Raw genomic sequence first — 17874 nt, 5'->3', positions numbered from 1 at the left:
GGCTTTAAAGCGCAAATAAAATGCTACCACATCTCTCTCCCCAAACCTCCCCATCTGGGAAAAGGCAGCAGGAAAAAACGCCTTTAGCTTGAACAGTCAGGCTTGTAAACAGTTCAACCGCACGGGAAGCAGTGGCCCCTGAGTCAGCACCCGCCTCCCAGACCAGAGCAGCCCGGCCAGCAGCAGCGCCCGGGGGCGCCCCCACCCAGGAGCCCCCCGCTCAGGGAGGCCCGGAACCCGTCAGCCAAGCCAAAGCTGTGTCTTTGGTTAATTTCTGAGTTGCTGCTGGGTCAAAACTGTGCTCTTCCCGGCAAAATGACTAGAGCAGCTGCATGGCACGGAACGCTTGTTATTTAAGTTATCTGAAAAGCAGTGTCCCCTAAATAAGTAACCGAGACCCAAACCAGTTATAAAATGAAGGGGTGACAGACAGGGGGGCGCGGGGGTGCAGCCTGGGAGGAGCGACTCACGACTCACGACTCACGACGGAGGCGGCGCGCCCGCTCAGCTCAGCTCGAAGCCGGCCGCGCACTCGATGGCGTAGAGCAGCTTGCTGCGCAGGAGCGCCTCGTCGTGGAACTCGGGCAGCTTCAGCAGGTTCATGCAGGTGCTGGCCGTGGGCAGCCGCTCCAGGTCGGGGCCGCCGTTGTGGATGCAGAAGGCGGGGTACAGCTCCTGAAAGACAGCGCGGCCAGCGCGGCCCTCAGCCGACCGGAAGCACGCCAAGGGGATGCGCACCTGCGACCCCCCACCCACCCACAGGGACACACGGCGGTAGGGGAGCAACCCAGGAGCCGCGTCCCCGCTCGGACAGGCGTCGCCCCGCGGGCCGGCTGTGGCCCCTGCCTGCCAGCAGCGGCGGCCCCGGCCCCGTGCGGGACCCAGCGCGGGTGCTGTGCTGCGGGCCAGGCTGGCTGAGCGCACGGCCCTCGCAACGCTGGGTCCGGGCCTCGGGTTTCTTCCTGTTGACCTCCGTACGTTTCCCTGCGATCGACACCATTGAAACAACATGCGTGGCGTGTCCTGCGGGCTAAAAGCACCGCCTTCGCCCAGTTACGGTCTGTAGGCGACTTCAGGCGGCTCATGAAGCCGTCAGGACAGGGGCCAGGAGAGGAAGAGGAAGAACACCTGCTGCCTTCATGATCAGCATCACTTGGCACTCGGGGTACACCCAGTGCAGTCCTTTTCTCGTGCTTAAATCAAGTAAAATCACAGCCCCATTCTTTTGAGACAGAGCTGGCTGTGAGGCGGGGTCAGCGGGGGGTGGGGGGGTGGTCACGTGACTGGGGGAGTGAAAGCTTGAAATACATTTTGCAGTTAAACGCCACGTTTCAGCGTTCCATTCACAATGTTAATTGCATTTCCCACTTGGAGTCTCAAAAGTGCAGAACGTGAAGTTCTTCACTGAAACCCGAGCAAGGGCGCCGTTTCATGCATAACGAGGTTGAGTACAACGAGGATTTGCATTAATTCAGAGAAAAATCTGCAGTTCATTATGTGGCCCGACGGCAACTTCACGATTTTCTACGGCACGTTAATGATTTTTTTGTCTGTAGCAATCACATTCGTTAAACACATGAAGCTTTAATTGGCTTTGGCAGATGCGGTTCTTGCCCATAAGCTGGCACCGAGGAACTGCCCGGCTAAGGCCAGGCTGCCGCCTGCTGCCCCGCACCAGCTCCCGGGCCAGCACACGGAGCGCAGCGGTTTTCCCACATTTGAAGTCTAACTCATGGCAACTGCAAAAACCTTTGAAAACTCGCCCTGGCTGGTGTGGCTCGGTGGACTGAGTGCCGGCCTGCAAACCCCAGGGTCTCCGGTTCGACTCCCAGTCAGGGCACAGGCCTGGGTTGCACGTCAGGTCCCCATTTGGGGGCCGTGTGAGGCAACCCACACATGATGTTTCTCTCCCTCTTTTTCCCCGCCTTTCCCCTCTCTCTGAAAGTAATAGAATCTGTAAAAAGAATTTGAAAACTTACACTGTCACATGTATCAGCTTTTGTTTTCTTTACTTTAATTTTCATTCACTGGCTTTACGGAGAGAAGGGGTTGCTGCCCTACTTACTGAGGCACCGCGGGCTGATTCCTGTACGTGCCCTGCCCAGGATCGAACCCGCAGCCCCGTGATGGGGAGGGAGCTCTAACCCACTGAGCGGCCTGGCTAGGGCCACACGTGGCACATCTGCGGTCACGGGAGAAAACCTGAGATAGGGAGACCGTCTCACGGTTTCCAGAACAGGCACCCACCGAGGGCGGGACTGAAGTGCCCACGGAGGCCACCCCACCCGCGGCCCCTGCCCCTGCACACGGCCAAGGCAGCGAGCGGAGTGTGGTTCCAGAGCTGCACCCGTGCCCACGGCCCGGCTTCCCCTCAGCCCGAGGCAACCCCTGCCCTGTGGCCTCCGTGGGAACAGAACGGCAATCATGCTGCTTGGGCCCCTCCCCTTCCCAGGAGGATGGCCTCGCTGTGCACGTGCTGTGGACCCACTGGGTGCTGGGCTGCACAGGGATCCCTAGTACCCGGGGGCGGATGTGTGGGGTCCCCAGTGTGCGGCCTCGGGAGGAGAGCTCTCTGGCAGCCCCAGAGCAGCCATGCTGCCGTCTGTCTTTGGTGCCTTTCTGGGAATGGACTTGCTCCCTCACACTGCGGACAGTCAAGCTAACCGGCCTGCACCCCAGGGAGCTGTCACACGCAGACTAACACGCCAGCACAGGCGGCGTGCAGCCAGGGGCAGGGTCCCTGGCGGGACAGCAGGCATCTCTCCAGCACGCCGCCCACAGCCCCCGCCCCGCAGAGTGAGCCTCCTCACCAGCTCTGGGGTTACGGGGCCAGGACCACAGTGAGAACCCCCTGGTAACGCCCAGAGGCTGTGGGACGCGTGTGTGTTAGGAGACAAGCAGGGAAGCTGAGGCCTCGACTGACCCTCGAAGGCGCAGAGAAGAAACACACATGACTGAGCAGGTGTGCAGATACTAACTGTGGGCTGTGGCGCTCCGCCCAGTGCCGGCCGCTGCTCTGCAGGTTTGCAAGGGCACAGCAAGGCCAGGGGACAAAACAGACAGCGAAGGCCAGGAAGAAACGCCCTTCTGCGCCCGCACCACCCTCCCCACACACAGCCACCATCTGTAGCTCGTGTTTCCCTCGGCTCGAGGAGCAGCAGCCGGAGACACGCGCCGGCCTGGGCGACAGCACCGATGCACAGCCAGTGCAGCGGACGCGGTGTACTCATGGCGTCACAGTCACGGCACACGCCGCCCGTCCACAGGCGACCGCCGTACATGCGGGAGGACAGCAGGCACTGCCCGGGGCGCCAGCCACAATGCCGAGCCCGGGCACCACGGGCAGCGCAGGGCTGCACCTGCCGTCACGGGCCCTGGCCTTTCTGCAAGGGTGTGTGCTTTTCCTTAAACGTTTTTTTTATTATTACCTATTTTTAGAGTGAGGGGAAGGGAGGGAGAGAGAGGGAGAGAAACATCCATGTGTGGTTGCCTCTCACACGCCCCCAACTGGGGACCTGGCCCGAAACCCGGGCCTGTGCCCTGACGGGGAACCGAACCCGTGGCCCTTGGGTTCGCAGGCTGGCGCTCAGTGCATGCACAAGGGTTTTAAAGCAAATGCGGAGAAGTGGTACCTTAAACCCCAAGAGCGGCGGCCGGGAGCAGCTGGTGACGAACTTGAGCAGCTTGCGCTTCTCCTCATCCGTGAAGCCCTCGACGACACGCCAGAAGACTCGGATGACAGGGTGGTCGGCAGAATAGCCTCCTGGCAAAGCGAACGCACTTCATTAAACACAAGCCACGTGCAGAAGAGGCTTCTCCGACAGCCCCCAGCGCGCTGCGTCTCAGCACAGTGATGGGCGGAGCCCCCGGCGGACAGCCACCTCGGACGCCTCTCACTGTCCCTGGGGGCGGCGCGCAAGTTCAGAGGGGACAGGACCTTCAGAGGGGCCAGAATGGGGAGCGCCCTGCAGTCACAAGACGACCCGCAGCCAACGTCGCTGCCAAGGGGTCAGGGCGGCAGGAGCTGAGCTGGGGGCTGAGGGCGGCTGCCGAGTCCCAGAGGGTCACACGCCTGCAACGGGCCGACCGGGGACGTCTGTCTGTAACCAGGCCACTGGCTCTGCCCACGCACCTCTGCCCCTGACGCGTTTCTCCCCATCCTGACAGCCGGGCCGCGCCGTGGCTGCCGATTAGACGGCTATTCTGGTGTAATGTCTGCTACTTACAGCTTTAATCTGCTTAAGTGCTCCCTAAAACTGAAATAATTGCCGTATATCGTTCCCTCACTGTTAGTACACCCCAGAAACAACATCAATAAAACATCTTAAGTGCATTAATTGGCACCAAAATGAATATGATAATATTTTAGAACTATTTACTGGAATAGCTAAGGTCATTAAAAGTATACGCTCTCTGTGCAGATAGGGAAATGCAAACAATCCAAGACAAGTTCTTGGCAAAGGAAAGGCTGGACTGATTTCATTTCTCCCAACTTATGACTTGACAGTGGGGACAAGGTGACCTCAGATTATTTGCCTTTGCATAAACACTCGAGTTCAAGTTTAGAGCAACATGAGTTAATTACAGAAAGGTCAGACACGCACACATTTATACACACACACAAACACGTGTGTATGTATTTATATAAATAATGACTTTGCAACCATCGCCACAATCCAGTCCCAGGACATTTCCCTTTCCTCCAGCCCCCAGTCCACCCGCGGACACCCGTGACCCGCGGACACCCGTGACCCGCAGGCACCGTGGCCCGCCGCCCGTCCTCGCAGGCGCCTCCTCCGCATGGCGCGCGTTCCCAAGCTGAGACGTGCACCGTGATGTCCTGAAGCCTTGCTGCCGTGGAGGCCGGAAAACAGTCCCCAGAACAGAGGTCTGAGGCTGTCTTCACTTTTTAAAACTTGCGGCAAAGCAACACACACCTCACCACCGAGGCCGTTTCCACGCGCACAGCTCAGTGGTGCCGAGGCGCGCGGCGCTGCAGACACCACTGCTGCTCCCACCGTGACGCCCCGGCCCCACGTCCCCTCTGACCCGCTGCCAGCTCGAGGACTCCGCGTCTGGTTGGTGTTCCGCGAGCTGAATGCCGCGGGGCGCCGGCTCGTCTCACTCAGCAGGCCGCCGCTGAGGTGCACGCGTGCGGGAACGTGCGTCTGAGCTTCATTACCTTTAAGCCTTACTGCCCTTCCCCCGTTAGGTGCGCACCCCGCTGTGCGCCGCCTGGGTCGCTCCTCCCTCTGCCTTCTGTGCACGGGGGAGGCTGAGCCTGCGCGTGCGCCCACCGGTCAGGTCCCGCTTCCGCTCCCCGTGCTGGGGCTCCTGGGGCAGCTCTGGGTCCCGATTTCTGAGGCCCACTGACCCTCCGTCCTCAGCGGCTACCCGACACCCCAGCAGCCCAGACTGGGGGCGTGCTCCCGACGTCCTCGCCAGCCCTCGCTACTTCCCGTGGTGGGTGTGTGTTGCTCTAAAGTATTTCCTCCCACTCTGCAGCTTGCCTGCATTTTCTGAATGGTATCTTTTCAAGCCCAAAGGCTCCAAGTTTGAGGAAGCCCGACTTTCCACCAATATCTTTTTCTGGATCCTGCTTTTGGTGCACAACTCTGCCTAATCCCACAGTCACGACCGTTTCCTCTGCTCTGTTGTTACAGGTTTTACCCGCAGGTCTGTGATCCCGCCGTGTTCACGTCCGCATGACGAGGGCCAGGCCCACACGCACGCCTCTCTGTGCGAATCCATCCCAGCGTCACCGGCCGCTTGCAAGTCCAGCAAGCGTAACAGGAGGACGTGTCTTTGAACTCCCAGCACCGGCCCCCCAGCCACCAACGGCCCTCGCGCCAGCGTCGCCCGGCCCCGACTCCTGCGCCTCAGCGTGAGCTCTCAGCCAGAGCCGAACGCCGTCAGCTCCGTCCTGCAGGCCCTCCGCATCTCCACGGAGATGTGAAACCAGCCTGTTGCTTTCCAGTCAGCCTGCTGAGATTCTGATACGGATGCCATTAAATCTGTACATTAACTTGGGGAGACTCACTTCAACAAGACGGAGTCTTCCAATCCATGAAAACGGACCACCCTTCCATTGAAAGTTTTCTTTAAACTTGGTACAAGTCTTCTTTTTCTGACCAACACAGAGGGTTACTGAACAGAAGGCCCGTGTGAGAGCGTGTGGGCCCCGACTCAGGTGCAGCAGAGCAGGGGGCGTGGGGGCGGGGGGCCTCTGTACACTCGCCCCTGGCCTCCACCGTGGGGACGCCACTGCCTGGCGCCACCGTCACTGCAGACAGTGCTGTGTCCACAGACTGCCACGGCCACACCCTCGCCTACCCCGGGACCCCTGAAGGGACAAGCCCCCGCAGCGTCCCGTGGACATGTCTGCCACCCCTGAAATGCAGCGACAGCCTCTGCCCACACGTCGTTTCAGCCCCGGAGCCCGAGCCCCACCCACGGCGCGTCCTCAGTAGAGACCGTGCACAAGGCGTGCCCGCGCTGTGCCAACCCCGTGTTGTGCCCCTTTCGACGCCCGGACTGCAGCTGCGTGACGAGCCCAGTCTTCAGTCACACGCAGAGAGACCGGGCCTCCGCGGACGGAGCTAGGCTGCAGGCTGCTGGGGCCGCTGGGCCGTCCTGGGGTCTTCCCACCCGGGTGACGTCGTCTCTGAAGTTCCACCTCCTCCACTTGCCCCGCCCAGGCCGGACGCCTCCCCTCCCTCCCACCTCCTGCCTTCCCCCTGTGCCCCCTTATCGTGCAAGCAGGAAACCCCAGTGTGGCGCTGGGCAGCGAGGACAGAGCCCGCCTCTCTGGCTCGGCGCTCGGGTGACACTCGCTGTGGGCCCTTCCCGGCGTCCTGGGTCAGGCTGGGAAGCCCCGCAGACCTCGCCGGCTGAGAAGTGTCCCCTGAACAGGCAGTAGAGGCTCTGGTGCTCAGAGCCGCAGGGACAGCCTCCTGCTCGTTGCACCCGTCGCGATGGCCAGAGGGCTCTGCCCGTCACTCTCCCAGGGCCCCGCGCTGCAGCACCGGTGCCTTCAGAGGCTCCCCCTGCCTGACAGCCTCGGAGAAGCCCCTGACGCACCCGTCCTCTGTGCTGCTGGCTGCACTTCAATACTTTGAGTTCTGCTTGTATGTTCATGAGGGACAGTAATCTATAATCTCCTTTTCTGTGTTCCCTTTGTCTGCCTTTGACATCAAGCTAATACTGATCTTTGAGGCGAGACCCTCTTCTCACTCAGGCACAGATGGAAGTCATGCACTGGATATGCTTTTGTGGCTTAAATAGTATAAGAAACATGCATTTGCCCTGGCTCGTGCGGCTCGGTGGACGGAGCGCTGACGTGAGAACTAAGAAGTCGCTGGTTCGATTCCCAGCCAGGGCACCGGCCTGGGTTGCGTGTTCTGCCCCCAGTCAGGGCACGTACAACCAGTGTTTCTCTCACGCTGATGTTGCTCTTCACCCCGACGCCCCACCTCCAAAACCAACACACACGTCCGCAGGTGGGGAGTCAACCAAAAACAAACAAACAAGTACAATGAAGAAAAAAATCGCCTGCAATTGTGAACAATCACTACCATTTTCTAAAACTGAAAGGGATTTAAAGTAGCCTTGGTTTTGAAAAGTAAATTATGTACAGTACACAACACTCACAATAGGAGAAGAAAAACAAAATTTAAAAAAAGCAAAAATGACTTAAATCTCAGGACCACTTACTGCATTTGCTTCTGACTCCACGTTCCTTTCATACGTGGATGCGAGGTCAGCTGAGGCCCCTGGCTCAGTTAGGAAAGACTGCACTTTAAATTCTCTGACACATAAAATACCTTAAGGTGTCCCTGCACACATGGAGATGGACCCAATGGCTCACAATTGCGAGTCATTCCTAAAACACATTTGAAGTTCTGCAGAGTTTTCTACAGACGCGAAGAGAGACTGCAGGGTAAAGGCGTCCCCAACCACAGTCAGAGATTTACATTGGGTCCCCTGAGCCACATTCACCCTCACTTCACCCCCAAATGTTCGTCTTCTTTAGTAAGTACGCTCACTCCTGGGCTTCTCTCATTAAAAAAATAAAATAAAATAGACTTTAGCCCTGGCTGGTGTGGTTCAGTGGACTGAGTGCTGGTCTGAAAACCAAAGGGTTGCCGGTTCGATTCCCCATCAGGGCACAGGCCCCCAGTTGGAGGTGTGTGAGAGGCAACCACACATGGATGCTTCTTTCCCTCTCTTTCCTGCTCTCTAGAAATAAATAAAATCTTAAAAAAAAATTCCTGCGGGAATACGATCATTGTAATGTTTTCAGGAATAAGGAGTGCGTAGCGGCAACGTACCTGAATAGTTCGTGAAGGATCTTAGGTCCTCTAGACTTATGGGAACTTGTGCCCCAGAAATCAGTACCTGGGGAAAGAAAAACCTGTGAGGCTGGAGGCCGGTGTGTGGAGCTGCACCCCATCCCGCGGGCCCCCGGCGCGGCGGGCGGCGCACCTGGATCTCCTGCTGGTCGAACATGCGCAGCCAGTCAAGGTTGACCACGTTGGCCAGGCCCTGGCGGAAGGCCAGGCAGTGCTGGCGGATCTGCCTGTTCAGTCTGTAGTCGGCCACCAGGTGGATGTACGCGATCCGGTTTGCACTGGTGACGGGGACGTCCTTCCCACCAAACTTCAGCTCAACGACCTGCGAACATTAAAACCAGGGCCTCAAAACCCCCGGAGTAGGACCACAGGGCCAGCGGAAGCCACTGAGGGTGGCCCCTGCAAGCCGAGCGGCGCACGGGTGCCTGCCCTCCTCCCGGTCCCTGACCCCCTGTTCTCACGCAGTGCAGAGGGACGCGGCCACAGGCACCATGGCACTTCCACTGAAAAACCAGAGACCGTCAAAGGCCAAGCTCTGAACCAGATGACCCCCTGCGTCAGAGGGGACCACAGAGCTTCAGGAACCGAGGCTGCAGTGACGCGAGGACTCACGCTGGCACGCAGACGTGGCCCGCACGCCTGTTTTTCCCGTATCACTCCCCTGGGGTGGAAACACGGTGGAGGCGGAAGCGGGAACGTCCCCGCGTGCATGACCAGAGTCAGAAAGAACAGCTCTCGTCGCTACGCAAGCGTGCGCTCAGGACCCGCGGCCCGGCACCCAGTCGGGAAGCAGGCGGGAACATCACCCCGGTGCCGGGAGCTGCTGGGCCCGGGCTCCCACACTGGCCTCACCGTGAGGCCTCAGGCAAGTCACCTTCCCCCAGCTCCTTCTGTCATCAATAAAATGGGGACCTGTGACTACGTGAGCACCGTCAAGGAAGCTGACGGACAAAACCCCAGGACTACACACCGAGGCCTAATGCCCAGGAGGTGCTCTTACGCTCCCGTTTACTGGCACCTGCACGAAAGAGAGGCCCTGCTGAGGCGTCTGCATGGCGCCGTCTGTGCCAAGGATGAAGAACGAGGTCCTCAGTCAAACCTGAGCACACACATGGCAGGCGTGGGCACCGCGTGTGCCTGTGGCATGGCTGAGCCTCTGGGGACAAACACACAGGGACGCTTGGACGGTGGGAGCCTCCCGTTCTCTCAGAAACGAAGACGACACCAACCCCTCAGAGCCACGGCTCCCCCAGTTTCCCCAGGTTCCCCCGCCCCAGAGCCTCCCTCAGGTACCCCAAGTCTGCGGCGCCACCGCTGTCCTGTGATGCTGTGACAGGGCGTGATCATGCTCTCAGGGACTGCCTGCCTCTCCCGGCTCTGCTCCCGGTGCTGACCCGCTGTCCCCGCTCTGGGGAGGGGCTGCCCCCCACACCCCGCTGACAGGCCATCTGTTACCAGCTGGCTTGGGCTCCATTTCAATAGATGAAACAGCGCGGGCCCCCTTAAGTGGATTAAGGGCAGGTAACAAATGCTGATGTTCGAGTGACCACAAGACAAAGGACCTGCGAGAGGAGGCGATCAGTCTCCGCTAAAGGACTTCCCCAACCAGACAGCAGTGACATTTCTGCGCACTTGACCGTAGTCACACCCGGCCCTTTAAACTGCTCTCAGGCCACATACACCTAAACCACCACGGGGGTTTAAAAACCCGTCCTGAGACGTCCGTCTGTGGGGCCCCCCTGCATCTGACCCACGTACAGCAGGGCGTCCCCTCTGCACCATGGGAGGAGCATTTTACAGAGGCCCTCCCTGCGCTCACCCATCCCCAGAGCAGCCTCCACCCCCGAACTTGAGGAGGGGCCTCGGACAGCCAAGGTCACACAGAGCAAAGCTGGCAGGACCTGCAAGTCCCTGACTCGGGTCCGTGCCTTCCCGCAGGACGGGTGGTGATTTACTGTCTGTCTGCCTGAAACCCCGAGCACGTCCTCCAGGGAGGGGTGTGAAGTCGCAGCCTCGGCTCCGCGCTCTCTGAACGGCAGGCTCACAAACAGCCTATTGATTGCACTGAAGGAGACAAATCTGAGAGCACAGCCATTATTTTAAAAGGGAAGATTAACTAACAGAACCTGCCAACATAATGAAGTATTTGCATATTACAGACCTTTAAATCATGGCATTTTATAAACTTGACCCGCATAGAGGCCTACGTTTTTATACCTATTTCTATAGAAACCTATACAATCTCCCTCAAAGTAGATGCTTTACCAGCGACTTCCCTAATTTTTCCAATTAGGCCCTTCAGACTCGTTACTCTCATGCACGCTGCCGTCACCTCGTCACTCAGGAAACCTCCGTGAGTCACGGGAGCATCGTGCTCCGAGGGGCCCCGGCACGGCGGGGAGCCCTCACGGAGCGCCTGCCCAGCGCCACCCTCCGCGGCCGAGGGGAAGTGGGAAGCCCCACACCTCACCGTCCGACGCCTGGACCTGTGCTGCTGAGGGCGCCGCGCTGCAGGACGGAAGGCAGCCGAGTGAAACCCGGTTCTGTCTTCCTCGTCCTGACTTTGTCTTACAGTGTTGGGGTCCCTCCCCCGAAGCGCCTGGAAGGCCGTGTGGGGGGCGGGGGCCCAGAGGCGGCACTGGCCCGTCACTACTGCTCAGGGCTAACTCTATGCCTGCGTCTGCCAGGGGCAGTTTTAAGGGCTAAGAAACAGACAGGAAATCCAGGTTTGACCACACCATGCGGCTGCAGGTCCCGAGAACGAGGGTGGAGGCCCAGCCTCGGCCTGGCGCCAATGGGGACAGAAGAGCCCAATCGCACCGACCCCGCCCGCCCGGCATGCGCACTGCAGCGGCCTGTGCACTTTGCTGGGGGTCAGGAGGGCCCGGGAGGCGATGGCTTTTCCTCGGCGACCTCCGAATCCAGAGCCCGACTTAACGACTGGCAAAGCCACTGCCCCGGGAAACGTGGAGCAGACGCCCAAGGCAACACAGCTCAGGGGACAGAGCCAGGTTCGAAGGCAGCCGTGGTCTGCAGTGGTCAGAGGTGACTGAGCAACACGAGAACAGAAAAGGTGCCCCTCCCCGGTGGCAGCGGGCCTCCGACAGCTGGACCCACGCGCGGACACGAGCCCCCGAGCCTGCCCCCGTCCCCGCACCTGAGCCTCCCCGAGGTCGTTGTTCACCACGGTGAAGTTCAGCCCCAGCTCCTCCACGTCGCCCTCATAGCTCTTGAGGAAGAGCAGGTTGCGGTACACTTCCGGGTCCAGGGACGCCAGGTGGTGGATGTCCACGTCAGCGCTGGTGCCCAGCAGCTTGGACAGGAAAAAGCCCGCGAAGGGCAGCTCCACCAGCATGTTCTCGTAGAGAGCCTGGGACGGGGGCAAGAAGCAGCAGTCAGCATCTCTTGGGCACTCCTCCCAGACCTCTGAAAACAAAGATGCACGTCCCAACGGACACGTGACAGAGCCCCGGGACAGCAGACGCGCGAGTGCGGGCAGCCAGCACCTGGAGAGCTCCTGTCTGGCCCCCTCCCGGGCCACGGCTGAAGCACAGTGCGCGCACCCAGCCTGTGGGACGCGCTACGGCAGACTGCACGGGCTCTAAGGGCTGAAATCACAGGATGTTAGCGCCCAGGGTGAGCTTTACGAGCCAAACCACCGCCCTGGCCGGCGTGGCTCGGAGCATCCTGCAGAGCAGAAGGTAAAGGGTTTGATGCCGTTCAGGGCAGGCGCCTGGGTGTAGGGTTAGGTTTCTGGTCAGGGCATGTTCAAGGCCAGTCGATGTTTCTCTTGCACATGATATTTCTCTCCCTAAAAATAAATAAAATCTTAAGAAAAAACGAGCCAAGTCGTCCACACTGCACCACAGCCTGGCCAGCCTATGCGCACAGGGCTGTGTGGGTGGGCCGGCTCCCCAGTGCTGCCGTAACCAAGCACCACAGCCCACGTGGCAGAAAACAACAGGAGCCCTCTGTCTCCTGGCTCTGTGCTTGGGGACCCACTGTAACCCAGCGTGACTACAGTAAAGACCCTTCTTCCCAAACAAGGGCGCCTTCACAGGTACGGGGCGTGAGGAGGTGTGCTGGCTGTGGGCCGCCATCTGCCCGCCCCATCCTGACCGGCAGGAGCCGGGCAGGGGCTCGGGGGCCTGTCCCTCCTCTGTCCACGGCGGCCGGTGTGGGGAGGGCTGCCGCGCTGTCAACTCTGCACTCACTTACAGGGAAGTGTAACCTGCGCGCCGTGAGGAACACACAGCTTTCCAGTCCAGCGCGAAGAGTCATCACCCTGAGCGCAACTGTCGCACGGCGGGTGCTGGGCAGCGTTCAGGGCGGGGTCACAGGGCCAGTCTCCAGCGCTCCTCCCGCGCACGCGGCCGGGGGCAGTGCCAGTTCTCCAACTCCACGCTGGCACCCAGGTAAACAGCCCCAGGGCCTGCGGCTGCACGGCAAACCTGCCAAGCGCCCAGCCTGCAGAAACTCTCGTATTTCATGCGACAGAGGGGCGGCTGGGAAGCCACGATGAAGCTTTCTGGTAAAAAACGTGCTTCTGCAAACAGCCGCTCCCCTTCTGAGTGCCTGCCCGGGGCTGCACACGGTGCGAAGGACGCACTGGGACCCGCCGCCTAGCTGCCGCCTGGGCTCCCCCTCGGGCCCCTCCTGTGCCAACACCGGCTCCCCACGACCCTCTGAGTCGCTCCCACCTCCCAGATGACAGGAGGAGCAGCGGGCCCTGCCCCACGGGCCAGCAGCAGCTGCAGGCACAGTATCATGCTCGGTGACCATGAACTCTCAGTCTGGGAGACAGCCTGTGATCCTTGCCCATGACGGAGTGACCTCAGAAGGATGGGGTGGGGGCAGGGCCAGACAGGGGCGAGGTCTGCCTGGCAAGGCGTGTGGCGATGCAGTCACGCCTTCTCAGGCCACCACACTGCACAAGGAACCCAAATAAGACTACATTTCATCTGAGGGAGCCCTTCAGGTCCCTCTTCCAGGAGGGCACCTGCCCCCGGGCACGGCGAGACACACACATGAGGCGGTAACCACAGGCAGAGCTCGGCTCCTCTGGCCTCCAGCTGGGCCAGTCCGGCCGAGAGTGCCGTTTCCTCAGGCAGCTGCCACGCGGGGACCACGAGCAACAGCTCCAGGCAGGGCAGTCCGAACGTTCCACACGAGTGTGTTCCCGTCTCCCTAATCTCCTGAGGGTGCTCACACGCACCGGGGTCCCCGTCTCAGGCTCACTGCCAACAGAACCACAGGGCGCTACCGTGGGCCGGCCACGTCTCCCTGGGAGGATGCCCACGGTGCCCTCTGTCAGCTGCGACTCCGCCGCCCCCTCCAGCTGACTTTCGGGGACACAGAAGCCTCCGGTTCTCACTTCTGACCTGCAGACTCACGGTGTCTGATGACTTAGAAACGTCTGCAGAGAACGGCCTCTAACCAAGGGGCTGAGTGACACCATGGCCGCCGAGTTCAAGTTGCTGGCTGCAGTCACGAGTGGCCACGACCACTCCATGCGGTGCCTGTGGATCCCCCACTGCTGGAGGAGTGACGGCAGGGCCGTGCAGGACACACACGAGGCGGCGTGGCCGACACAGGCGCTGAGGACAGTCGTGTGCTGTGGCTGTGCGGTGAGCCGTGTGCACACCACCGGCAGTCGGCACTGCGCTAAGGTCACTGCTGGCCACTTCTGCATTGGTAACAACAGACCAGGTCCCAACTACCTGAATTTTAAACAGAATTCCACTGTGACTCATAAAATGTAAATGCATAGGTGTAATTTTTTACAGAAGGCAGCTTTAAACCTTCAGAGCATTTAATACACAAGCACTAATAAATGATAGCACTAAAAACTATGATTGCATCAGCTAAATGGATTATAAATTAAATTTCCATAATGCATGCAACCAAGATACAAGTGTCAGCATAAATCAAGGTATTTTCTAAACACAGGTTAATTATACAACTTCAGAAACTGCCTATTTTTTATGCAAAATAATCCACTTAGCATTTTTCATCTCGGCCAGCTGACCAGCTGGTTCCCGAGCTGCATCAATAACCGGCTGTCACGAGAGCAGCGAGGTGCATGGAAACAACCTATAGCGGGTTTTCCAACGGTCTGTGTTTTATGAGTGTTTATAGGTAGAAATTGTGCCAAAATGATCTGAAATAAAAAGGATTAATTACCGCAGAAGCCTTTTAACGTGAGCGAGTGCCGCCGAGTGCAGTTAACGCGCCCGCGGCACCGTCGGGAGAGCAGCCGCGGCCCCTTCGTGTGCTTCCCAACAGTGCCAGTAATTTACTACATTAAGAATCGATAAAAAAAATAATGCTTTTCAAATGCATCTTTATCAATCTTCAGGTGGTTCCAAAGTGAACATTTATAACTTAATCTAAAAACTATACCAGACATATCTTTCTAAAGGCTCCCTAGCTGAGCAGGAAGAAAACTTTTATTTCAGGTCACGCCAACCTCGGAGTCTGAAAGAGAAAAAGGGCTGTGAAGTAAGGGTGCACACTGACAGCGCCCCAACCTACCCGCCGTACTCCATGCAGACACCGGGGAGCTGACCCGCTGGGTTCCAACGGGGACCCTGAGGGGCAGGAGACTCGCCCCATCTCCACGCTCACGGCTACAGACTGCACGTGGCACCCAACCCTGGGCCAGGGACCACCTCACATCCTGGAATTCTGCGCCCGTCAAAGTACGTTTATTCCCATTTGGGACCCTGCAGGTTATGAAAACCCCCCGTCTGTCTGACCCACTGCAAACCCATGGCCGTCGCCGCTGGGCTCCTGCAGTCCCCCCGCCATGGCTCACTCTCCAGCCCCGTCTTGACACAGCACACGAACACACCCGACCTCAGGGACTCGCTGGGACGGCTCCCACGCCGCGCACAGTTCCCAGCATGGCTCAGCCAGGCCGCTGCAGGTCTCGGCGCTCGCCGCCATTCACCCGCGTGAGGCCGGACACCCACAAGCGCCTCTTACCTCGTGGCACGGTAAACAATGCGCCTGCAAGCAAGCGTTCCTGTCCAAACTTCTGTGTGGGCGTGTGTCGGCCGAGTCAAAAGCGCCCACCTACTGCTCCGGTGGCCGCCCGTCCACGTCCCCAGAACAGAGCCTGACCTGTCTCCTGACCCCTCCACCACCCATCCATGTGCCATGGTCTCTCGCTGTGGCTCCAGCACCCGTGTCCCTAAAGACCAGCGCCGAGCGTCTCTGCCTGTGCACGGGCCACTTACTGTCTGCCCTGCAGCGGCCCCTGCGCACCTACGCGGCCTGTCTCCAGCCTGCTCGACTGTCGCTGAGTCTGCTGCTCAGGGCGGCCACCCACTCTCTCCCCGGGCGGTGGGGCCCCCACACCTTCCTGACAGAGTCCTTTGAAGCACAACATGGGGGACGGAGTATAGTCACCCCTGTTCCCTCTGCCCTCGGCCCCAAGGTGAGACCGGGGCTGACTGCAGCCTCACCTGAGGGGCTGGGGGTGGGTACACTGTGCTGCTCCGCAGCACCCATGGGAGCAGGAGCGAGGCGGGGCCCCTCCATCCTCACGGTGAACGCCCCCCCCGCTGCGCCAGCCCCACCACCCTCCACGCCACCTCTGCTGCTCGATGTGCCCGCGCCCAGACTGCTGCCCCTGGGACTCAGGGCCCCACACATGACTTCCCTCTGCCGGCTAGCGCGTTCCCAGCTCCAGCCACCCCGAGGTCCCCGCGGCTCCCCGATCCGTTGCCTTCCCCCAAGCCCAAAGCTAAGGCTCACCGTGGGACCTGCCACTCTCCGTTCACTGGAACCTGACCCCTCTCACGCTGGCTCTGAGACGCTGCCGCCTGCCCGAGACAAGGACAGCATGCCGGACTCAGGCTCCTTTCCAGGGCTGATGCCAGGCACGCCTGGCGGACTGGACGTCCCGGTGGGAACCCTAGGCTCTAGTGCACGGACCCCACAGGCGCTGACGCGCCGGCCGAGGCCCCTCCAGCTCTGCACTCAGCACACCTGGCTGCAGTCTCAGCAGGCGTGACGGACGCACAGGAAACGTCACACCTGCCTGTCAGCCCAGCACCCGGCCCGTCTCTGCTCTACTTCTGACAGCCCCGCCCAGCCTTTGTCCCCGGAGGAGGCTCCGCTCGCCGCTTCTCGGGGGAGGGGAAGTGGTCACAACGGCCGTCCGGCCCTCCCTCCGTGCCCGGCACACGCTTGTGCAGCCTGGCTGCGCCATGTCCATGCGTCTCTCAGCGCCCGTCTGGCCTTGCCCGCTGGGGTCGCAGAGCACACGCGCCTTCTCTCTCCTCTTACACCAGCAGAGCTCGACCGGCCCACGTCCCCGCAGCTGCTCAGCTTCTCCCCAAAAACTCTCCTCTGAGAGCTGTCCACCCTGCCTGCCTTGTCCCCTTCACCGGACTTTTCTAACCATATTTTAAAAATATTTTTGCTGGTTTATATACTGACGCTAGAGAGGGAGGGAGGGGGAGAGAGACACGGATCTGTTGTTCACCAGCACCCCGACTGGGGATTGAACCCACAACCTTGGTGCTTCGGGACGACGATCCAACCCACTGAGCTGCCTGGCCAGGGCCTTTTCTGACTGCATTGAAGTCCATGTGCAGAGTTCAGTCCGGTTCCAGAGTGAACCCAGATATGAAAACACTCAGCCCCCGGGTCAGAAAGTTACTAGCGTTGCCCTTACGTAGCTGCACCTGCTGCCTGGCGACACGGCCCTGGGTCAGGCCCTCAGCGTGACGTGAGCGCTGCGGGTGCAGCCCAGCCCTGCCCCTCGCTCGAGGCCCCGCCTCGGTGTCACGCTGACGCGCGCTGACCCAGTGTTCGGAAGGGCGTAAGAACAGGGCGCTGATGCCCTGCCCGGGCGGCTCAGTGGGATGGGCGCTGTCCCGCAGACTGAGAGATCGCAGGTTCAACTCCCGGTCAGGGCATAGGCCCGGGTGCCGATGCGGTCCCCAGTCGGGGTGCATACAGCAGGCAGCCCATCGCTGTTTCTCTCTCCCTCCTTCTCCCCCCACTCCCCCCCAAAAAGACCTTTATCCAGGAGCAGAAGGGGTTTTGGTGATGACCTTTGAGTGGTCAAAACTATAACGCTACTTTCAGGTACTAGCATCGCCTGAACTCTGCAAAATATCCGTCATTTTCCCCATACAATCAAAACTTATTTTGTTTTTAATATAAAGAAAGAAAGAAACCTGTACAGAAAACTATGACCTTCACTGGGAAGAAAACGGAGCCTCCAGATCCGGGACTGCTGTCTGTGGGGGGAGAACGTGCGCCCTGGTTACAGGGGCTACACACGCAGGCACCGCTCTCAGGGGCACCGGCTGCAGGGGCGCCCCGTCTGCTCGTCACGCCCTTGGACTTCCCTGCTGACAAACAGCAGACGGTCAGTGAGAGCCACTCGTACGGAGCTGCCCAGAGCCGGGAGGCCAAGAGAGCGCGCAGAAGAAATCTGCTGAGGTCCAGGTCACCACGCCCTTGCCCGCGCTGGGAGGCTTGTGTCAAGCCCAGGATGAGCGAC

The 17874-nt window shown here is 59.9% G+C and overlaps 1 protein-coding gene across 2 annotated transcripts in view; it reads right to left on the bottom strand.

Annotated features, from left to right (window-relative positions):
- Positions 1-482: 482 nt before the first annotated feature.
- UBE3C (ubiquitin protein ligase E3C) overlaps positions 483-17874 on the bottom strand; it is a 63173-nt gene continuing 45781 nt past the window's right edge. For both annotated transcript variants that reach the window (XM_090287736.1, XM_090287737.1), the window contains 5 exons: positions 11509-11721; positions 8485-8673; positions 8331-8397; positions 3633-3763; positions 483-675 (listed from right to left, as the gene is read on the bottom strand). In XM_090287736.1, the coding sequence (XP_090143862.1) occupies positions 505-675; positions 3633-3763; positions 8331-8397; positions 8485-8673; positions 11509-11721 (771 nt within the window). In that variant the 3' untranslated portion in view covers positions 483-504. The remainder of the gene's footprint in view (positions 676-3632; positions 3764-8330; positions 8398-8484; positions 8674-11508; positions 11722-17874) is intronic.

This window comes from Furipterus horrens, unplaced genomic scaffold (genome assembly GCF_987537825.1).
Source record: "Furipterus horrens unplaced genomic scaffold, mFurHor1.1.pri manual_scaffold_9, whole genome shotgun sequence".
NCBI lineage: Eukaryota > Metazoa > Chordata > Mammalia > Chiroptera > Furipteridae > Furipterus > Furipterus horrens.
This window is presented reverse-complemented; position numbering and strand designations above follow the sequence as displayed.